The 25,210-nt window shown below is 35.7% G+C and overlaps 1 protein-coding gene across 3 annotated transcripts in view; it reads right to left on the reverse strand.

Moving 5' to 3' along the window:
• LOC111507735 (multiple PDZ domain protein) overlaps positions 1 to 25,210 on the reverse strand; it is a 463,358-nt gene that overhangs the window by 227,626 nt on the left and 210,522 nt on the right. For all 3 annotated transcript variants that reach the window (XM_074180506.1, XM_074180505.1, XM_074180503.1), the window contains exons 18-20: positions 20,666 to 20,791; positions 11,692 to 12,147; positions 8,901 to 8,991 (exon numbers count right to left, since the gene is read on the reverse strand). In XM_074180506.1, coding sequence (XP_074036607.1) covers positions 8,901 to 8,991; positions 11,692 to 12,147; positions 20,666 to 20,791 — 673 coding nt within the window. The remainder of the gene's footprint in view (positions 1 to 8,900; positions 8,992 to 11,691; positions 12,148 to 20,665; positions 20,792 to 25,210) is intronic.

The following is a 25,210-nucleotide window of genomic DNA, read 5'->3' on the forward strand; positions in this document are numbered from 1 at the left end:
TTGGCGCAACGCAGTACGCCATTGCGCGTCGCGTTTACTATAAGACGACGTGCGGCGATGCGCCGATATAGAAGGGCGGTCTGAGCAATGCAGCGCCATCGTTGAGAACGCTACCCGAGCGCGGGCAGACGTGTGAGGGCAGATGTCATTGACGGTTGTGTTAGTTTTGCGAATTTCTTTATAGGTAACATAATTCGATTCTCGAAGCTATTCATTACTTAGTGCAATCGGTATATTTTTTCAGGTACTGTATTTTCAAAGTAAAAATATAAATTACTTGCTGTTGCCCACTCTTATATTAACGTACAGTCGAAGCTACTGAATCTAGAATCTTGAAATATGCAGGTAGGTTCTTTGTATAACGTGAATAAGCATCAAGAAAGGGAATCAGGAATTTCCAACCCCAAGGGAAAAAAAGGGGTTCAAAGATTGTATTGAATTTCGTCAGTTTTGAAGTTGTAAACCTGAAGTTTTGCGGTAATAAAAAATGTTGGAGCTATCTGTTTAAAATGGTGACAAACCAAATTCTACGCGGGCGAAGCCGCGGGCAACAACTAGTACATCAATAACTATTATTAAAGTCAGTTGGTATATTCTTATATGTTACTGTTCAAAACATCTGAATCAATAAACCAAAATACCTGCTCAAAATTAATTATGAAGTTCTATGTTGAAATGTATTGAAATGAAAAAAATAATGTGTTGTTTGAATAATTGAAAAATGAAATGAATGAGTTATAACCTGTCACTATACTTTATGCTTCCAGTATGTTATAATAAACTTTCGATTATATTTGGTCACATAAAAAATATAACGTCTTTTTTATAGTGAGTAATTTATAGCGAAAAGTTAATAAAAAAGCAATTCGAAAAGTTATTTTAGTAAATAGAACGTACATGAACGTTCGGAAAGTTATTGATATATAATATTTTACTGCAACTGTCTTAATTGTTATATAAACTCATACTTATTATAAAACCAGATAATAATTATTTATTTATGGAAACATTGAATTTTCTAATTGAATAATGTCGTAAATTTATTATGAGACTATAACAGTTGGTTTCTCAATGAACTTTTTACCGAGATCATTGGTTTTATTTCTTACAATATGGATCTTCATATTCCGTTTCTGGGGAAGTTAACTTCGATTATATTACATCAATGTGATGTAATATAATCGATATAATATAATCGATATAATAATTCTGCTCATTAACAGAATACCTACAACGAGAGATGAGAGAGATAACGTTAGTGATTTGACTACTATCTAACTCCATGGCGGGTTGGCTGTCCTTGTTCATATTTCACTGCCTGAACCACTGTGCATGCTGTTTTTGGCGAGTACATAGGCTTGAGATGTAGGGATTGAGCAAACCGACCATCGGATGCCTGCTACACGTAGCCCTGGTGGATACGGGAATGACAGAATCACTTGTGGTTCTGTTATTCCCCAACTGAATGGCTTAATTCTAAGGTGCGTGTATCCGTGCCAAGAGGATGAATGACACTGTGCCTATCAGCTGTCTCTACGGGACCTTCGAGATACCGGGCGCCCTCTAGTCGTAGCATCGCCTTGTGACGGTAATGCGGGGCTCTGCCGTGATTGACCTTCTTTCCCTAGCTACTCGTGGGACTTTTATGGACAGAGTAAACTTGAAAATTCTTTCTGACGCTGAGTCTACAGAGGAGATGGATGTCGAGATTGCGACTCCAACTGACCTCCCTGTAAATTTAGATCAGGAGCGAGTCTACAGAGGAGATGGATGTCAAGCTTACGACTCCAACTAACGTCCCTGTAAATTTAGATCAGGAGCGAGAGCTACTCAACTCTCCAACTTCTGATCCAATAACTGAACCTAAAAAAAGGTTTGGTGGTGCAGCCAAGAAACGACTGAGTCGTCTCCTCAAGAGCAGGGTACCTTAAGAAACCGCCTTGCACCAAATTCTTGAGCGGTGTACGCAGAATCTGTCCCAGGTGGAGGAACAAACCTCCTATGCGCAGATTAGCAAACGTTCACGCTCAAGTGATGATTCACCAAAACCAGATGCGAAAAAGCCCTGCAAGATTGAATATAGGGCATCGTCAGGTGTAGCTGACGTGGAAAAACCCTCATATGGTATGGTTGTCGCTGATATCAAGGTGGGAATCTTGCACCTTGATTATCCGACTACCTCATCGACGATGAAACAGCAGAGCATATACTTTATGCCTGCCCAGCTTGAGACCGAATCAGGTTTTTAGAACTCGGCAGAGCCGTACTCATACCATCTGACCTCAAAGACCACTCACCATACAAACTAATCGGCTTCGTTAAGAAGCACAATAAACTCTTGCGGGTTGCGGTGGAGGGTCGAATAGACCTACTCACTTTTGACCTAACGTAACCTAACCTAACCAACGGAGTGAAATATAAAATCTTTCATGAACGTAGTTATGAAGGTCTCAAATTTTCCAATTCCAATCTCTACATGAAAGTGTAATGAAATTCGTGTAAGAATTCAATTCAGTGATTGAACAATGCTGATGTCAGGTATTTTTTTTTGTGGCATCGGCATCGAGTGCATTGGTCATTAGCCATTAGCATCATGACTATTCGCAGTCCGTCAGACATGTAACGTTGCAGAATCATCCCGACTAGATAAATTCTCTCGAGAAAAATATCTGGTCGAAGTTGAGATCGAACTCACGACCTTCCGATCGTGAGTCGGTTGCGTTACCACTTCACAATTCACCGCTGATTCCAGGTATCACTTTGAATAATTTATTTATTAAACGATCTCTTTTCTTCACAACTTTGTGAACTTTCCATTTTTGATGACTTTTGTTTGATTCATTTCGTGTGGAATAAGGACACACATCTATAGGTACTATACAACACTTTTCTGAATACAAACAACCAAAGATAATTGAACTTTCATATCGCTTACACATATAAAACGAATCGCAGCCGGCTCCGCATTCCATATATCTGGTGACGTCCCTTACGCTGAACTGCCTCTTTGAAGCTGTTTTCTTAAGCATCGAATACACTCAATTTTATCTGTCGATTTCCTTTTTGGAATGACGAAAAAGTGAAAATAGGCCTATTGAAAAATATTTCAAACAAGATATAATCAAACCCGATTTTTTTCATTACATAGTTCTGAAGACTTTCTCAAAATATATTTCTATAACGGTGATTATTTTAATTCATCATAGATGTACACACTGTATACTCGAAGTCGTACTATATTTTGTTGTTCCCATCAAGTCTACATCAATCTGCATCAATTACTGGTTATATCAGAAAGTACAGAAACCCAACCACTCTACTCTCTCCAGCCCTGAAAGATATACCTAATTACATGTTTCCGTCAACTAAATAGATTGGTTATCGATCAATTCGTGATGAGCTCCCTGATTGAAATATTGGAAATATCAATTCTATGGTGAGATGAACGGAGTTGGAGCATAATACATTACATGATATCTCAAAAGTTCATATGATTTTATTCACAGTTTACTATTATACATTAACTTTCATTGACCTCAAAAATATGCACTGTTTATAAAGAACCAACAAAAAGTATATACATATTCAAACATATTCAATGCGAGTATCTAATTTGGAATAATTTCGAAAATTTACACAATTTCATGATTTATTTTTTGGTAAAAAACTTGGACAAGTCGAATACGTTCAGAAAATTACTATCAGGTTTTACAAAATCTAGAAGCGCACCAATCTGTATTTTTTTCATAATGTTATCCAGATTACGGCGGAACATCGTTGTCTACCTGTGAGGATGACAGAGTTTCATGTAAGTACAATTTTTTTACTATTCATTTAGTGTAGAACTCCTGTGAATGATATCTGATTTTATTTCATAACGAATGTTTGGAATCCAAACTGAGTAGAGGATAGTGTCTTCTGTATAATTCAGGTTTCATATAAAAGTATTTGTTTCTAAATAATTTTTCTTTCGTGTAATTCAACTTTTATATAAAAGGAGCTGTTTCAGGAGAGCTTTCTCTTCCAGTTTGTGTCTGAGAGTTACTTCTTTGCATGATCTACACATCCATGTATAGAGTTACTTATTTATTTCCACATTTTTTTTGTAACAAGATGTGTTAGTAGAAAGCCAAAAACTTTATTTCCCAAAAACAAAGTTAATCTGTATTAAACTCAAAACGACAATTGTATCAACATCGGAATGTGCATATCCGTTCAACTCGGTACATATTTCGACAGACCAAAATCTGGTTTGTAAAGTTGAAGTTGTCAGGTTCTGTAACAGCTTGGAGGGAAATTAGTTTCATGTCTATCAGAAGTTCACACGAGTCCAAAGGTTGAACATTGCATAATTTAAAAAAAAATAAGTCAAAATGCCAAAAATGCTCTGCATAACCATTGGAGATCTTTGTATGAATATTTTCTATTGGTCATAAACACATCCTTGACGACTACCATTAGAAGTACTAGGTATCAGTGTCTGGAAGAAGCAGAGCTAAAAAATATTGCTTGCAGTAAGAGCTGTAAAGAGACAGAAAGTGGTTTCTCATTTAGTTATCGCGTTCATTTTGTAAGTGTGATACAATTTCAAAATTGAGCTATTTTGTGATCAATTCAGAGAAAGCTTTCGATCGGTATATTAGAAAAATATAGGAACATATGCTTTAACCGGCAATGTCTCGAGATTTTGTTTTTCTTTCCGGCTAGTAGCCCCGATTTTGTTCTCTTTAATCGGCACATTAGAAATCAATACTAATATATAGCTATGTGAAGAAATTGTTGCTCCTATTCGAAAACATTTCAATTCAGTCAAAATATAAGAAGAACATGCACGCGATAAATCTGCAGAACTTTCGTGGAAAACAATGGACCATCAAATTCTTCACATCTTGATTCGAATCTGAATCTGAGCAAACATCTATATCACTAGCTACTGACTCGAGTGAACATTAAATGTGCGAGGTTGATTATTTTTTATACTCTCGTCTATCTCAAGAACCACCAAAACTATAGAGCCCAAGCATCACAAAAACTCTCCAAATGAATGTTCAGCACTGATGATCTCAACATTCAGTGTAACAGAAATAAAATTTAATAAGTATCCAAATTAGCAAATGAATATTAGTTTGCAGCAATCATACTGAGTGAACATTGGATTCAGGATGCGGAGACTCATTTATATAAAGTAGACAAATTTTACATGGCATGTCATTTAGTCAGAAAAAAAACAATGTGGTGTTCACATTTACATTAGAGATATATTCTAATCAGAATTCCTGGCTGATATTAATATAACATGAGTGAAGAGCAGAACAATTATTATAATTGCGCTATACAGATCACCTACTGGCAATATTGATTGACCTTTCAGAAACATTTGACAAAAATAATGTTAATGTTATAATAGGTGGTGATTTCAATATAAACTTTGGTGAGTACAATCACGTGTCTATGACAATAATTATTATATTTGAATGGTTATCAAAAAATATTTCAGAATTCTCTAATCTACATGGAAATTCGAAAACAGTTATTGACAATATTTTCACTGATTTCAATGTCAAAAATGCTCATACGACTGAGTATCATCTATCTGATCATGTAGCTGAAATTATGCAAATTGATTATGGAAGTGAAATGAAAATCAAACAATCCAGATTATTGAGAAATAAAAGTCTCGATAATACATGTAGATTCCATGATTATTTATTTATTTTTACAATCACAAATTCAAACGAGTCCTCAAACATCACCTTCTACAAGCCGTTTATTATGACGTACCATAATTTCAATTATCAAAGTGATGAATTTTATTCATGTTTATCAGGAAAAACGGAATAGAAACTTTCGTTTGCAATTTCACGTTTTCATTCTATTTCGATAATTGAAAATATTGAAAAACATTAATTTCAATAATGAATTAATTGAAAGTCAAATATGATGTTTTCAAATTTGACTTTCAATTTGTTACACTCAATGATATTTTATAGTTGTATAAGTTATTGAATTTTTGGCGAAAAATGGCTTTCACGAATAAAAAAAAAGAGATATGATAAAAATTCATTACAAATTCAATAGAAACAGTGATAGGACATGTATTTAAACTTGTATCCCGAAAGACGACAACTACATCGAACTATGTTCAAGTTATTGGATCAAAATCTCACCAAGTTTGGTTCGTTTGAAAAGCCAATGAAAAAATACGGAGACAGAACCAACAATCAAAATTTGATAAATGATTTGTGTATGAGGTGAATTAGATATTGTGTCTTTTTCTATGAAATAGAGCTTTAGACAAATAAACAATAATTAACTAAAATGTAAAGACATAAGTAAATCACAGAAAATGTTCGAAATGCTGGCCTTGTTCATGATAACACAACTCTATCCTTCTTCGAATATTATTCAATGGACGATTAATTTCCCTCCTCCTCAATCTTCCGAACTCTCTAACAATGCTGCGTTGAAGATCATCAATATTTTGATATTCCCTATGACCATAAACTCTATTTTTCAGTGTACTCCATAAGAATGTATCCATAACACTTGAGTCTGGAGACCTTGCTGGCCACCTCACCGGCCCATTATTCCCTATCCATTTATCACCAAACTTTTCAGTCAGGTAATTAGATAATTAGATACTCGTCTGGTACTGTGCGGTGGAGCACCATCATGTTGAAACCAGAAATTGTTATAGTTAGCCTGATAGATCATCCAAATAGTTAACTAGTTTAGTAATCCAATAATTTTTTTGAAAAAGGGGTTGGTTGGGTAACAGGATCAATTTAAAAAAAAAACAATTGTATTCTTGCCAAAAAGTCTTCAAAAATCGACATTGAAAACTGGTGAGAGGTTTCTCCATTCAGAATTCCGTTGAATAAATGAGGACCCAAAATTCTATATTTGTCAATTCCTGCCCACTCGTTAATACTGAATGGCATTTGTAGTCGAATTTCTCGGAACTGCCTGGAGTTGTTTATGCTCCAAATGTGTTTGTTATTTCGGTTGAATATCCCACAATTCCTAAAACTACCTTTATCTGTCCAAATTTTCCAGGAAACAAGGAAAATCAGGTCTTATTAGCCAATTACAAAATTCTAATCGCCTTTCGGGATCACCTGGATGTAATTTTTGAGGTATGTGTATTTTGTAACTTTTTAAACCGCTTGTATGACATTTCGGATGAAATTTGACGTGTAGATTTTCCCGGGTTCTAATTATTAAATTTTATTGAAAATGACACAATGTCTAACTTACCTCATTTATCAAATTTTCTTTATTTCCCTGGTCTATTCTGTCTCCATATGTTTTCCTCGGCTTTTCAAATGAACCAAACTCGGTGAGATTTTGATACAATAACTTGATTATAGTTCGATATGGTTGTCGTTTATCGGTATCCAAGTTTAAATACATTTCCACTGTTTCTATCGTATTTGTAATAAATATACAGTATTTATTATTGAAATAGATAATACATAACATTAAAATGAACAGTTCAAAAATAACTTTACAAAACGCTTAAAGGTGCGTAATAAATTTGTATAATTTTTTTTGTTCATTTGTGAAAGCCATTTTTCGCCAAAAATTCAATGACTTGCATAATAACAAAATGTCATCAAGTGTAACAAATTGAAAGTCAAATTTAGAAACATCAAAGTCAAAGCCTGTTATGATAAGAATTAATTTTTTTCAGTATCTCCAATTTTTCAAAAAAGAATGATAACTTATGATACATCATTGAAAAGGTAAAATCTGGTTCTATTCTAAACAGAAAGAATCCAATGTAGCGCCCATAAAAAAAAATAAAGTTGATGATGGTGGCCGGAAGACGAAACGTTGAATAGCAAATCTGAAAACACCATTATATAGAAGGGAAAATGTAGCAATGTGGATGTGCAATTCATTTTCGAAGCCTTCGAAAAATAAAGTCAGAAAAAATAAAAACCATTTATCGAAAATTTCTGTTTTTTTTCCGAATATCTCCGGAAATACTCGGAATTTCAGAACTTTCTCAACGGCATATTGGTACTCAAGTAAATGCGCAACTTTATCAATCAAATTTAAACAAATTTAACCATCTTCGAATCTCTCATAGTTTCCGAGATCCCAATGATGAGAATCGAATTTGAAACACCCTGTATGTATTAATGCATTTTTGGTTTTATTAGAAGATGATGGTCGGCAAACAGGCCCTAGTACCTAGGCCACCCTCCTCCCCATAGAGCTTATAGTTATTTATTTAATTGATTTACATTTAATTCATCTAATTTTACATTCAAAATTTTTAGATTTATGTTTATTGATGCTTGCTGTCGTTCCAATTATTTGTTCACTTGTGAACTTGTATCAACTATTGTTTTATTGTATATTGTATTGTATTTGAGAAATCAATATTTTGTAATTTTTTTACTTTGAATATTCATAACTTGCTTATTTTTTCTATCATGTGTTATAATAATAGAAGACAATATTTGATGTGATTATATGTAAACTTTTTGAATAAACAAACAGTAAAATAAGGTTTGAATTTATCTGACCTGGAAATTTGTCTTCTCACGTACTCCTTCAATACGACTCAAGCAATAAACCCGTACATTATGAATTAAAAATTTACAGCACATAGTTTCGGACAAGCTTTATGAAATGTTCATTCATAATTTGACGATAACTCCATCGAAAATGAAAAAATTAACACATTTATGATATTTTTGCCTGAAAAGCTTCGTTTACATTTGATCCACGACTGTCGGTCACGATGTATATTGTTAGCATGGATTCATAATGTAGTCGATAATCAGTCTTCTTGCTATATTGTATTGTTTAACATCTGTCAGTCACATACAAAACCATACACATTCGGAATATTACAGTACATTCATAAAATAATTTTTCGTACTCACTCGTGGTATAACCGAAATCATCTTCATCTTCTGTATCGTTTGCAATTTCTTCTTTAGTTCTTTTAACATTCCCTGCACTCGCTCTGTCGATCTAGAAAAATAAATCCAATATTGTATCATAAATGAAAGAGTGAAAGAGGAACTGAGAAATATTTGCAGGGCCGTAGAAGATTTACTTCGAAAGCAAAAGCATTGGGTCACAATGTCGTACAACTTTAAAGTGATATTACGTTAGCAGAGAATTTCTTCTGAATAATCGAATTTTTTCAGTTCGGCTGATGATACATAATTGTACTCTGTGATGATTGAGTTTTCAGAATTTTCGTCTGTTTTGAGAACACTAAATGATGAATAGAAACCAACAGCTCAATCAGTAGTTAATGGTCGTTCGTGATTTTCATTTATGCGAGGTGTAACACAAACCAAGTCAGCATCATCAGGAGATGAATAGCTTCAATGATCCCCTGACAATTCTAACTTGGTTAGTAAAACATCGAAAGTGCTTTAGTTCTGGTGCGCGAAAAGTTTTGGGTGTTAGGTAAGTCTTAGGTAGAGGTAGATCAAAAGTAAATGAATCTGTTCGACGCTCCACGGCGACCCGCGAAGGTTTATAGTGGCTCACAGCTATTCAACCTCAACCAAATAAATCCAAATTCTCAACGAAGCTGATTACTTATTTGGTGAGTGATCTTTCATGACAGCTAGCAAGAGTGAGACTCTTGGTGGAGTAGATCTTTGCTTTCGTTCATTCGTTTTCAGTAACAAACCTTGTACTATTTTGAAGTTGGGATTTATCACTTTTATTATTACGTGAAATTTTTTTGTATCAGGATTTGCCAGTAAAAATTCGATTCCTTTTGAAAGGCTTACAAAGTTACCTATGAATGATTTCTGCGACATCAAACTTGCCTGGAATTATCCTTGTTGGATAATCAGCATATAATTCACAATATAACAGTTGAAATACCTTCGAAACTGTTGAAGTTTATCACGATAGGCTTTTTATCAGTAACAATCTCATTATAGTAATATCTGACGCAAAAAATTGTTTTCGAATTGGTTTTCAACCATTCTCCAAGTTTACAGTAGTATAAAAAATAAAATCACTCTCAGGGTTGCTATGTGATTCATTGTTGTTGATATTTTTCAATGTTTTTTCAGAGTATACTTTCAACATTTTTTGAGAGAAATTTTTTGGGATTTTTTTTATTACATGATCCTTATTAATTATTTTTTCACGCATAAAATAAATATCTGTCTGAAAATACAGTACAATGAAAAGTTTCATCGATATAATGTTCGAATAAGGTGCACTTGGTCTTCAGCTTCAAAATGGAAACCTCTAAAAAATAGTTGTCACTTCGCAAGCAACTTTGAAAATAAAAACTCAACAATACAGTGTATTGTATGATTCCCACTATAAAGGGTTCTACAAAACCGCGATACGTGTTTCGCTACACAATAGCTTTCTCAAGAGTGAAATGATAAGTTATTTCTAAATAACAACTATTTTGGGAACACTATCCGTAGCAGCCTCACGAAAACCAGGCCACCAAACGCAGACTGCGATTCCAAGAATTGCATTTACCGGATACCTTGCGAGTGCGGAGAATCATACATCGGTGAAACTGAGAGGATCAAGCTGAAATCATCTACAAAGAGGAACACTGGTTTAGGAGAAAATTCAAAGAAGCCGCGTATATGTTGTCCAACAACACATTTAGTCAAGCTAGCGCAGAGATACGTAACATATGGAAACCTCTAATCAAGCGAAAAACGACCAACTCCCGCCAAACAGTCATCTCCCGCCAAAACCAATGAAGCGGAAAGAGGGAAGTGAGGATAGGTGAAAGCACTCGAATGACCTATAATAGGAATAAGTCCAGTTATCACCCGAAGAGATATTTTTAGTTTTTTTTCAGCTTTTATTAATATTTCAATTTTTATTTGTTTGGTCGTTGTTATATGTTATTTCTTTGTAATTTCAGTTTTTTATTCAATAAAAGTGTTATTTTCGGGTAATCTTTTTCATTTTTATTTTTTATTTTAGACAATGGAAGTCCGAACTGATGAAATACACCACGAAACATTGTCAACCGCCTTCAAACAAACTATTTCATACTTTAAAATAACTCTATAAATTTTCATGTGGGTCATGTCCGATGTTTTATATAGGTCAAATTGGAAGAGCGTTCAAAGCCCACATAAAGAAACACAGAAATATTTTCCAGAATGGAAAAATAAATTCCACAAATGCCACTCATTTAATCACAGAGGGGCATCAGTTCAACCTTGCCACTCAAGCCCCTCCATTTCCAGAAGAAATGTTTAAAAGTCAACCTGTTGGAGCGTTTGGAAAAACAACAAATTTAAAAACTCCCAATATCTCATGAACGATCAAACTGAACTGAATAATTCGCCATCATTTAGTCTGTTTATTTCCAGGTGAGAAAAGTTAAGTATGAATACGGTACTTTCGGAAATTTAGTTTATTCACATGATTAATATATTTGTACCTGACCTTCTCAGGTAGATTCATTCATTAGAAAGTAGGCATACACGTAGGTTTTATGTTAGAGTATAAAATAGTTGTAACTGAGAAGTAACTTTCATTTTACGCTTGAAAAAGCTATTGTATAGCGAAACACGTGTCGCGGTTTTTGTAAAACCCTTTATAGTGAAAATCATACAATAAAGTGTATTAGTAAGTTCGAATATGAATCATCAAGTATCGGCCAGTTCTATTCAGTTGATTATTATTCAAGCATAAAAACCATCTGTAGATATGTACCTGGTATCCTTTGCTGGAAACGGTTCTTCCTTCCAGCTCCCTGACGTCTTCCTCCTCATCATCATCGCTGCCCAAAGGGGATTCATTCTTGTCTTCTGATTCTTTTTCATCCTGCTCATCATAAATGAACCCTGAAGCAGGCGGTTCAGCTTTTACCTCATCGATGGATTCTGGTGCATAAACAGGAGTAACTTCCGCTACTAAAGGAACGAGGTCTACTTCGCATGATTCTTTCAGGGTGGCAGTTTCTGTGAATTTTTTTCTGGAGACGTCTTCTGATGTTTCACAGTTCTGCATGTGAAGATCGTTTTGGTATTCACTTTCATTTTCGTGATTTTCTTCATCGTTCTTTAATATCTCGGACTGAGGGGAGAACTCTGGAGTGACTGATTGTGGACAAGGCGACGGAGCGACACTTTCGTTATTTTTGTCGTTCAGTTCGGTTTCTGAGAAGTTCTGAAAAATAATATAGAATACGTGAAGTGATCCTTTATCACACGGACGAACGAATTAAAAAAAATCTGACTTGAATAATAATAATAATGAATTCGTTCATCTTTTCAGATTACAATGGAATAAGTCGAAAAAGTGAATATCTATACTGCCCTACTAAGCGCAAAGGGGGGTAACCCACAAAATTATGAAAAATGAGATAATATCGCCAAATCATTCTAGAATCCATTTTACAACTTATTTTAGGGTATATGTACCGTATCTGTACTCTAAATGTGTGAACTGTTATGAAAAAATTATCCCGTATCTGCAGAAATGTCTTACGATAATAAGCGATTTAGTGGTAACTCAATATACTACACAAAATTAGTGGTATCTACACCATCTATGTGCAATTACGGCAAAATTGGGTAAGCATTCTTGGTTTACCGCCACACCGCTGTAGTACGAAACAGATACCTCTGAAAGCGGTTAGTATTAGTACTAGTCTAGTGACAGGTACAGTGTAAGTGTCAGTGTTTGTAAGTGCTCTCAGCTTCAATTGCTCTTAATTTTACATTATTCATAAACTTCAGTATTGATAATCTGGCACAATTATTGGTATTAGTGGATTTGACAGGTAAGTTACCACATTAATTAATCATCAACGATTTATTATAATATAACCTCAAATTCTAGAATTTAAAATTCTTTATCAATGAATTCATTCGGCTTTGTAAGTATATTATATCGCGAAAGACATTAATAATCAATTCCCATCTGTTTCGAAAGAAAATGAAATAATATGAACACTTAATTTTCACAAAATTTGATTGAAAGCACTAATTTTGCGAATGAGTGGTACTTTACTAAGCGAATGAGTGGTAACTGTGGATTGATAGACGTGAAAGATGGTATCTTCAGATATTTCTTTCAATTACAACTAGTTCCACAATTTTTGCACGAGTTGCATACAACATTTTTTCTATGTTCATGCAAAAAGCAAAATATGATTCATTGGGGTGCAGCACTAGAGGTGTAGGAAAATGAAAAGCGCAGTTTGAATAATCAATTCTATCGATTTGCATTGAAACAGATCTCTATCATCTATTTTTCCATTAATAATACTCATTTAAATTTTGTATTCGTCGTAATTAATTTTGGACAGACTTGCTATGAACACAGTTGCAAATAAGTGCCATTAAAATGTCATTGTACAAGTGCAATAAAGAACTTTTTATACTAAATAAAGTTCAATAAAGTTTGGATTTTTGCATGAATGTAGGAAAATTCTATAGACATCTGAATTTCCAAAAATATATATTTCAACATGGTGTTTCGATGGAAGTGCAATGATGAAGGCTACAATCAGTTTTATTCTTGTTACAGGATGAGCAGAGGCAAACACATTCTGGAACTTTCTTTAAAATTGTCAAATGATCAGAGATTGTGTGAAGATGAAATAGAAGAACCAGAATTGACAAGATTTCATACGGATTGGCAAAATACAATAAAAAATGCTGAAATCGTATTGGCTGAAACGACTCATGAAGAAAATTTATCTGACAGTGAACACTTTCTGTTCTGTTCACTGAGCATTTCGAGTATAGGCCATGAAGGGATAGGAGTTCAGCATTACGTTGTTGACATAATGAAAATAGATAATTCACGAAACAATTTGATCCATACTGATGTGTCGAACGAAATAGAATATTCCATGAACCAGAGAGAAGACGAAGTAGCGATGGAAGTAGATTTAGATGCAGATAATCAGGTGCTAGGTCGAGATATCATTATAGAAATAGTAGAAGAGAAAACATCTGGAAATGTAACAGGTGTTTCGTTGGATGAACGTAGAGAGCAAGGATCAGAAACAAACGTGGTGAACGAGGAATTACTATCCCACTATATTGATGAGGCAGTGGTAACAGGGACATTGGAAATGGAAAGAATATTTCACCAAGGCAACAATAGGGCAAACTTGGACGTTAATATGGATATTGACGAAAACGTGGGTGAACAAATAGAGAAAAATTCAGTCATAAACAAAGGGGATGCAATTACAGCAGGGGTGATATTTCATCAAGTTGGTGACAAATCGGCATTAGACTTGGACAAGCACTCACCAAACATTGAAAGGAATGGAACAGTCTCAATCAATATACAAGATTCAGATGCAGAAGAATATGAAACAGAAACTAATGTAACTAAGAAAGGAGAGAAGAGAAAACGTAGAAAATTCAAGTTTAACGTCCTAGAGAGAAATGCAATAAAACTTAATAAAATTAAGAAAGCACATCCTGTTAGGACTGGATGTGGTGAAAACTGTCGGAAAAATTGCAAGCAAAATATTAGTGAAGCTAGAAGGATATATGTGAATGGACAATTCTGGAGTCTGAGTAGAGCTCAGCAAACAAATTTTATGATGACCTATACAAGCAAATCGACAGTTAAACGCAAAACAGCTGGGTCAGAGAGTCGTAGAACCTGTACATTATCATACTTCTTGAAGAATGAATATGGGGAATCGAAAGTTGTTTGTGAAACATTTTTTCTTGCCACACTTGGTTTTCACCACAATAATGATAAAATTCTCCAGAATTTGTGTTAATCTTCAGACGAAGCATTACTCACTCCAAAAGTTGATGGTCGACGAAGGCGAATACCTCACAACAAATTGGATCATATTGTAATCGAAAGACAAGTGGAGTCATTCAAACACTCCATTTCACACTATCGTCGAGAGCATGCTCTGAAAAGACGTTATCTACCCAGTGATTGAACGATCAAAGGTATGTTTGCCGACTTCCGAAAAAAACATGCAGAATTTGTCTTTTCGTATGACCTATATCGATCAATTGTGAAGCAGTTGAACATTTCCTTCGTGAAACTGGGACACGAAGAATGTGAAATTTGCAAGCATTCCAAGATTCACCCCCATTCACGGGAAAATATGCAAGATGACTGTACAGACTGCAAGAAATTCAGCATCCATATAAAAAAGGCTAATGTTGCAAGAGCTCAATACAAAAATCATTCTGATAAACATCCCGAAGATGGTGAAGTTATCTACTCTGTTGACCTAGGGAAGGTAATAATATTACCTAGATGTGATAATTTCAAATCTGTTAGTAGGCTCCAGTAGGCACCAAAAATAAAAATATAAAACCTTTGGCTGCTCTTTGGCATGACGCTATCCAAGGAAGAAGAAAAAAAAAAAAGATATCATCAGCACATTCTATCAGTTTTTCCTAGCTATGTGAGATGTTAAAAAAATTATCCTGTGGGTAGATAAATGAGAACTGGGCATTCTTCACGTTTTTGGTATATGCAGTTAATTGCAACGAAATTACAGAAGAAACAATAGAAATTAATTATTTCGAGCCCGGACACTCATTCATGAGTGTAGATTAATTTCACCATCAGGTTGAAAAATCTTTGAAAAAAATGGAAAGAGTGTTCGACTTCACCGATTTCAAACGCGCTGTTCAGAATGCGAATTCTGGAAAAGTTGATATCATGGAAATGCAGCTTCCGAATTTTTTTCTTTGGAGAGACCATTCATCACTCCATAAAATTAACAGAAGCAATTGTGAGAAGCCATATATCCATCATATGGTTCAAGTATAGGCTGTTGAAGGGGCAATGACTTTACTCTACAGAAAATACTTCAATGGCCCCCAGATTCAATTGAACTTACAAAATCTGGAATAACAAAACCAATACCGAAACCAAACCCAAAAGGCATAGCAGAAACTAGAAAAAATAATATAATTTCCAATAATGGCAAAAAATCTTCTGAATTTCTGAAGCAATCTACCCCTGCCTGAGAACTGCGAAGAAGAAAGTGATTCTTAATTTTTTTTGATCAAATATTGATGGACATTCAAATAAGAACATTTTTTTTAACGAATAGATGAGTCAATCAAAATCTGCCGTGTTTTTAATACCAAAATCCAAACCACTTTGTTAGTTACCATTTTATAAGCTTAGCATTCACATACAATAAAATGCGTAAAAAGAGGGGTAACTACTGTTTTTTCAAAAACAGAAAGAAAAAATTGATTCATCAATTCGAAAGTATCAAAATCGAGAAGAGCATAAAAAATACTTGAAATCCCATACTTTTTTTTAACGATTCGCAAAAAGACATAGCAGCATCAAGTTGAATATAAGAAGTCAAATATCTCAAAACCACATGAACTGTAGTTACCCCCTTTTTGATTAGAAGGGCAGAATACAGAGAACACGAGGACTCGAAATAGGAAAAAATTAAAATTTGAGCTGAAGTAAAATCTATTTAACGTAATGAAATGTAAGTAGTTAGCAACCACAACGTATACAGACCGTTTCTTTTATGATGTGGTAACATTGCTATATTCTAAACCGTAACATAAACGAAGACGATTGAATGAAAAAAAGGTAGCTGTCATCGAAAACAATACAATGATCGAAGAAAATTTACGGGGACTCTCGCCCTTATCGAGTTATTCGGGGAAAACAAAAAATGCTGTTTTTCGTTTATTTCGAATGGAATTGTTATTTCGAAGAATATCAAAAAATAGAAAGGCAAAATGTTTATTGATTTCGAAGTGTACTATGAAGTTGTAATAATGAATATCCGATAAAACGTTTCGTGTCAACATGCACACCATCAACTTTTTTTTTAAATACGGACTTCTCTTTTGTATTGCAGATATTGATAAAGTAATAAATTCACAATCCAAGAGTATATCACATTCGATATTTTTATAGCGTTTCATCTGACATAACCACCATCATCAGTGAAAACAATCAAACAGAAAAACAATTTAATTCATTATGAACTTTTGGGAAAAATGAAACCAATACGGAAAATCAAAGCTACATGGCAATCTACACTGAATGCCCGAATTGACTAACTCTTTGTTGAATGCACATGAGTTGTCGGTCCAGACAATTTCTGTGGAAATTTTCGTAAGATGGAGAGATTTATCACCAAAAAATATATTCGTATATTACTGCAGGGAAAATCAGGATTATTGACTTGAAAATTTTCTCAAGAGGTGACAGAAAATGTGAAGGTGATAAAAGTCAATAAACACTTGTGTTTTTCTATAGTTTGTATTGTGCAGTAACTATGGGAACAATAAAGAGCACCAATTGTTTCTTTCGGATTCCTAATTTATACATCAAAATACGTAGGTAGGGACACACAATTTTTGTTCAAATTGGAGGGTACAACCTATATGAAATTTCACTTACAAAAGTTTCAAATAGTGACAAATGATTCTGCATATGGAAAAATACTCTTTCAATTTTACTTAATTCAGTTCATTGCGGAAAAAAATAAATTGGAGGAAAAAACAACACGGGATCTCGAATAAATGTAGTCTTCTATGGCGTCATACCAATTTGGACTGTATATTTATTTTTTTTTATAAGATCCAACCTCCACCAATTTCTCTTGCACATGTAGTTGCCATGAAGGAAACACTTATTCTAAATGCAATAAGTTATAATACTCATAAGTGGCAAATATGTGATGACCTAAAAGTCATACAACTATCACTAGGTCTTTAGGGCGGATTTACGAGGTTTTGCTGTTTTCTTTGCCTTTGGAACAGTAGGGTTACACAGAGCCATTATCAAGTAAAAGAATGACCTCCGAGAGATAAATATATTCCAGATCAAGCTAACGTGAAGAATATACCTCTTGTTGATCCCAAAAACGCCTTGTTACCTCCATTACACATTGAACTGGGGTTAATGAAAAATTTTGTAAAATCAATAGACAAAGGAGGTGATGCGTTTGAATATCTTAAACGCGTGTTTCCAAAATTAAGTGATGCAAAGGTCAAGGAAGATATATTTGATGGATCACAAATTAGAAAACTACTAAGTGATCAACAGTTTGATAAAAAATTAAGTAATGTTGAATTAGCTGTGTGGAGTTCTTTCAAAAGAATTGTTCGGGATTTTTTGGGGAACAAGAAAGTAGAAAATTACGAAACACTTGTAGAAGAACTACTTGAAAACTACTGCAGAATGGAATGCCGCATGTCTCTCAAAATCCATTTCTTGCACTCATATTTGAATTTTTTCCCAGAAAATTTGGGTGCTATCAGTGACGAATAAGAGGAAAGGTTTTTTTTTTGGTACCTTGGGAGCTGTCTGACTTGTCCATTCAGTCCAAGTCTCCAGAAACCACTGCAGCCTCTTGGGCTTATTGCGATTATTCTCCCATCTTCTCATGACACCCATTCCATCAGTCTCGTTCCCTGTACTTGTTTATACAGGTTTCGTGTCGGATGTACTTCATATTCTTTTGCACGTAATTTCGAACGTCCATATATTGCCTGCCTCCTGTGATTCAGTGCCTAACATTCGCATAAGACGTGTAGAGCTGTTTCTATCCCTTCGTTGCATAACCTGCAGCTGAGGTATCCGTTATACAGCTCCATTTCATTCAGGTGTCCTCTAAGCGGACAATGACCGGTTAGCAACCCTGTAATTATTCTGAGCCGGTTCCTACTATATTGAAGTAGTTCTTCGGTTCTTTTCTCGGACGGTTCCCTAATGAAGGTTCTGCTGTATTTGTTACCAGGTACTTTTGTCTAATACTCTGTGTACTTCTTATTGGTCCATGTCCTAATCTGGTTCCGTATAGATGATTTTGGTACCCCCAGAGCTGGTTCAGGACCTATATATGAAGTTGATGATCCGCGTCTAGCGCATTCATCAGCTTTATCATTACCTGTGATTCCTGCATGCCCTGGCACCCAGTACAAAGTTAATTTGTTCCTGTTTGTGCAAGTTCATTCAGTTCTTCATGGCATTTCGAGACCAGTTTTGATGTCACCTAAGTCACCTTCGGGTTTGTCAGAATCCCTAGTGCGCTCTTGCTGTCTGTAAAAATATTGATCCGCTCATTTCTTTGAGGTCTCAATTTAATAAGCCTTGCACACTGCAAGATAGCATACATTTCCGCCTGGAAGACGGATGTGTATATTCCTAGCGGATAGCTGTAGTTTAAATTTCTATCCGCTCGGTATATTCCAGCTCTCGTTCCATGTATGGTCTTCGATCTATCTGTATACTGGGTGTTTTTTCCAAACATGTTTTCGGAATGACTAATGGTCTTCCACTCATGATTTTGGCCGAGAAGTTTGTGTTAAAGGTGTACTTCGGTGTCATGTGGTGTGTGCACATATTCAATATGTTCCGAAATTTCTATTCGGTCCGATCTTTTGTAGTTCGGTGAGTTTTACAGTCTGAATTGGCCCATCCTGGCCTCCCCCATTATCACAAAGTATAAAGGAAGTAGATTCAGGAGTATCTCCAATGCAGCTGTTGGTGTAGTTCTCATTGTTTCCGTCATTTCCAAACATGCAAGTCTTTGCACCTTGCCTAGTTTGTTGATGGCGGTCGCCTGCTTCATCTTTGGTCACCAGACCAGAGATGCGTATATTACCATGAGTTTAATCATCATCGTGTATAGCCAATATAGCATGTCTGGGTTTTAGCCCCCATGTTTTTCCATAGGAGCGTTTGGCGAGCATAAGTGCTACCTCCGCTTTCCTCTTTATTCTGTCCAAGTGTTGGTTTCAGGTCAGTTTGGAATCTAGGATTACTCCCAGATATTTAACCTTCCCCGACACTTGTATTCCTTCACCTCGTAGTTTTAGAGGTCCGAGACCCTCCGTTTTAGTCCTCTTGTCATACTAAGTGACAACACTTTAATCAAACTAATGTTGAATTAGCTGTGTGGAGTTCTTTCAAAAGAATTGTTTCGGAGTTTTTAGGGAACAAGAAAGTAGAAAATTACGAAACACTTGTGGAAGAACTACTTGAAAACTACTGTAGGATGTTCTTGCACTCCTATTTGATTTTTTTCTCAGAAAATTTGGGTGCTATCAGTGACGAACAGGAGGAAAGGTTCCACCAAGACATACTGACAATGGAGCAACGTTACCAAGGCAGAAGGGATGCAGTAATGATGGTGGATTATTGTTAGTTCCTTATGAGGAAAAACGATGAAACATATAAACGAAAGTCAACATTAGCAAAAAGGTTATGCACAAAAGACTCCATTTGAATGTTTTTTCATGTGTATTGTAAATAAAGTCTGTTATCCTCAAAATATATCGTTTTCTATTTTGTATAATATAAAAATAAGTATAACTCAAAATCTTTACGTGATAGACATTTTTTGATGTTGAAGTCGCAGTGAGGGTGCTTTAAACTCTCATGTATAGCCATAATAACATTAGTCACTTTTTTTTTTCTCAATTACAGGCTAGTGTAATTTGAGGATGTCCTCCGTGAGAAAACTTGAATAAATGTGCGTTTGATGGAATTTATTATCCATTGAGTTATCAAATTTCATTCTGAATATTGACTGATTGATATTTTTCAACATTCATTCTTCGAAGTGAATTTTTATCTGAATTTTTTATAAAGTCACGGAAAGAAGATAATTCAAACATATTCGTATAAGCTCATTAAATTGCCTTACCCGCGTTAAATAAATATCCATAAATTCGAAAAAATGTATACTCACCCAGGGTATTAGGGATTGTATAACGAAGATAACCGGATTAGTTGCGTTCCGAATGGCCTGGACTGCTTTTTCATGACTTGCCTCTCTTAAATCGATACCGCTAACTTCCAGTATTCTGTCGCCAGTCTAACAATTCAAGATACATGTGTAGAATTAGAATCAACATCTCTGAACTGGTAATAGTGTTCTCAAGAGAAATATTGATGCATTTCTCAAGATGATGGTCAGAGACGGATTGACTCGATTGCATCAAGATGAAGTATACATCAGATATTGCCAACTTGGAATTATTACTATTATTGACTTTTATGGTGAGCAGAACGTTATATATTTTGGTAAAAACAAACTTGAAAGAACTTTGAATAGTAATTTGAATTTGAATATATTGTGAAAAAATCGGCAGAAATTCTAAAGAATTTTTTCGAAATTCAAATGTTTCAAATTGACAAAAATTATTTTTTGATACCAAACAAAATGACGTCTATAACATTCGTTATGAAATAAAAATAAGCCTAATATTCTCTTCTTCACCAAATATATATTACACAATCAATACGACCTACATATTTAGCCTTGAAAATGACCTGTGTTTGAAGGGATACATTTGGTTTTGAATGAATCACGGAAAGTGATCTTGAATGCCAGTGAGAGGAATACTTCGATGAAAATATGTCGTCTAGATATGTAGTGAAAAATCTCATATGTTTAATTATCGATACACGCTTGTATTACCGTGACATCTATGAGAGCCAATAATCTCTCAAATTAGATCAAATTCACGACAAACAGCATTCAGCCGAGATTGTCACCTCTCAATTTGACTAATATAGACTTCGCAGGCTGTGTAAAAGCCGCTTTTCACTTAGCAACTTTCATTGCGTGCAATTAGTTGCTAGGAATAAATTTCAGCAACTGTAAGTAGTTATGTTTTTCTTTGGTTTCGTGGGTTCAGCAGTCAAATAATGTGAAAAAACTTTCGAAAAAACGGTTTTTATTTACAGTATTTGCTAAGCTTTCGCTTGGCAAATAGGATTTGAAATTTTAAATTTTATTTTAACGACCATGTTAGTGGCCACTAGTAAGTGCCATGCATGGCGGTTAAAATAAAATTTAAAATCCTTCAAATGTTACTTCTGAATAAGTTTTATATATATTTTTTCTCTAAACCATAAAAATTTAATGTGTGACACTTTTCTACATAATGAAAAGTACTAAGTTTGTGTTTCTCAGTGAAACGTTCGACTTTTTACTATAACCTCAAGTTAATGTCTTGATAAAGGGAATAAACATTCTCGAACGCTCGACCATATAACAAAGAGTATTCTTTAAACAACAGCCCAGCAATTTTGACTGCATCCCCAATATTATTCCGTATTTCTCCTTAACTAGTCAGTCAAGACTACCCATCGCTTTATATATATATATATATATATATATATATATATATATATATATATATATATACACATCGGAAAAGTCTAGGGATATTTTTATGACGTACTAAATATCATAAAAATAAATGCATGAGGTCGTTTAATTTCGATTAAATTGGTACACTCGACCACCCTGTAGATTTCTATGGGTTGAACAAAGTCTGCAAAAACGGTAACTAATCTTTTATCAAGTTTTTTACAAACTGTAGGTTTTCGGCTAAAATGAATAATCTGAAAGTGTCGGGTTTGTACATTCTATGCAGTTCTTGCTCAGCAATTGAACTGGAAATATTGTGCTTTAACATAGAACGCCATCACTTACCATTGGCTGAGATGAATAGAGCTGTAGGGCTTCTTCAAGGTGGCATGCGACAAAATGATGTAGCTCTTCGTTTGGGGGTATCCCAAAGTGTTATCAGTCGATTGTGGCGGCGTCTCCGTGAAACTGGCAGTCCAGCCGAACAACATCCAGGGCGAGGACGCTCTACAACTGCAGTTCAAGACCGATTTTTGGTCTTAACCGCAAGAAGACAACCGACAATCACAGCACCTGAGTTGGTTAACGTGTTGCAGCAGACGCACCAGGTAACCATTGGTCGTGATACTGTCAGAAATCGACTGCATGAAGCAGATCTCCACAACAGAAGGTCACTTAGATGTCCACCTTTGTCGAGAGGCAATCGCGGTAGAAGATTAGAGTGGTGTCAAGAACATCAAAACTGGGATGCAAATGATTGGGCCACAGTTTTGTTTACAGACGAATCCAGATTTGGATTTCATCCAGATTCTCGTCGAGTAAGACTGTGGAGACGACCTGGAAATAATGAACGTTTGAGACACGTCCAGGAAGTCCACACATACAGAGGTGGTACAGTAATGCTATGGGGCCGAATCATGATCGGCGGCAGAACCGATCTCGGTTTTCCAAATCGCTTCCTCACAGCTCGACAGTACCTCGACACCATTCTTCTACCTATCGTCCGTCCGATTGCTGGTGCTGTTGGTGAAAACTTCCACCTAATGCACGATAATGCTCGTCCACATGTTGCGCGTCTAGTGACTGACTGGCTCACCAACGAAGGAGTTGATGTATTGCCATGTCCAGCACAATCACCGGACCTGAATCCCATCGAGCATGTGTGGGACATGCTTCAACGAAGAATTACTTCGCATATGGGGAACATTCACACAACGTTTCAATTGAGAGAGCTTTTAATCGCTGAATGGGCAAATGTACCTCAACAAGACATTGACAATTTCATTTTGTCGATGCACGATAGATGTAGGGCCGTAATAAACCAGCGTGGAGGCCATACTTTGTACTGATTCCAATTTTTTTGGTATTATGATTTTTTTCGGGGTGCCAAAGAAGAGCCATATTTTTTTTTAGTTCTGCTTATATGCGCACTCATTATTTTTGACCATTTAATAAATTTTGTTGTAAGTTACATCCGTTTAATGATCACCCATCAACTTTTTTTTTCCTAAAGCGATCTAAAAAAAAATATTGCCATTTTTTAAAATATCCCTAGACATGATAGTTCAATATCACTTTTGTAGAACGATTTATTGTTTGCCTCGAAAAAAGCCACATGTTCAGCAATAACCTCTTAATTTGAACTAAATCGTTTGACGTTGAACATTTTTTTGAGGTCTGCAAACAGCCAGTAGTCACTGGGAGCCAAATCTGGCGAATACGGTGGATGTGGCAGCAATTCGAAGTTCAATTCATGTAGTTTTGCCATTGTTTTGAATGGTGCGCTGTCATGATGAAAGAAATGTTTTTTCTTTGCCTTATGCGGTCGTTTCTTTGCAATTTCGGCCTTCAAACGCTCCAATGACGCTATATAATATTCAGTTGATGGTATTTCCCTTCTCAAGATAGTCGATGAATATTACACCACGCACATCCCAAAATACCGAGGCCATCATAACTTTTCCAGCCGATTGTTGCGCTTTCGAGTGCTTTGGACGAGGTCCACGAATTGCTCTTCACTCAGATGATAATCGTTTTGATTCCGGAGTGGAGTAATGGATCCGTAATGTTTGTGGCCCTTTCTTCGCTTTTGACGTTAATAATTGTGTAGATCATAGTTCATTCCAGTTCATTGGGCGACGTCATCGTATCAGAAGCACAATTTTTTCTAATGAATCTGCGAAAAACTGCCATGAACTAGTTGGCGAAATTAAAATCCCAAATTATCGTTACTATTATGATGTGTTCGAATAGGTTTCCGCGGTCAGTAATTTGATATACTGTTGTCCGGGTTGAACCGCGTCTGTAATTTTTATCTTTTCGGCTCCTGCTTTGGAGCCATTTTCAAGAATTACTTGGAACTGTACGTTTCGGTTTCTACTTTGGAACCATTTTCAAGAATCACTTGGAACTGTACTCACATGACTTGAGGACGAGGTCGCAATCTCCCTTGCCCTCAAGTCTCGTTAATAGCTCTTTGCTTGCTGTGTTCTGCTCAGTGTAAACTTAGAGCTGAGTGCGAACTTAGAACTGAACACAGCAAGCATAGAACTAGTGACGAGACTTGGGGGCAAGGGAGATCGGACCTCGTCCTGGAGTTATGGAAGTACAGTTCCAAGTGATTCTCGAAAATAGCTCCAAAGCAGGAGCCGAAAAGATAAAAATTACAGACGCGGTTCAACGCGGACAACAGTATATCAAATTACTGACGCGTGTTCCTGGCGTGTCATCCAACAGGATGACATGCCAGGAACACGCCAACTGCCATGAACTAGTTGGCGAAATTAAAATCCCAAATTATCGTTACTATTATGATGTGTTCGGATAGGTTTCCGCGGTCAGTAATTTGATATACTGTTGTCCGCGTTGAACCGCGTCTGTAATTTTTATCTTTTCGGCTCCTGCTTTAGAGCTATTTTCGAGAATCACTTGGAACTGTACTTCCATGACTCCAGGACGAGGTCCCGATCTCCCTTGCCCCCAAGTTTCGTCACTAGTTCTATGCTTGCTGTGTTCAGTTGTAAGTTCGCACTCAGCTCTAAGTTCACACTGAGCTGAACACAGCAAGCAAAGAGCTATTAACGAGACTTGAGGGCAAGGGAGATTGCGACCTCGTCCTCAAGTCATGTGAGTACA

Source organism: Leptinotarsa decemlineata, unplaced genomic scaffold (genome assembly GCF_025532065.1).
Source record: "Leptinotarsa decemlineata unplaced genomic scaffold, Ldec_3_MD MMD2_tig00026299_RagTag_RagTag, whole genome shotgun sequence".
Classification (NCBI taxonomy): Eukaryota; Metazoa; Arthropoda; class Insecta; order Coleoptera; family Chrysomelidae; genus Leptinotarsa; species Leptinotarsa decemlineata.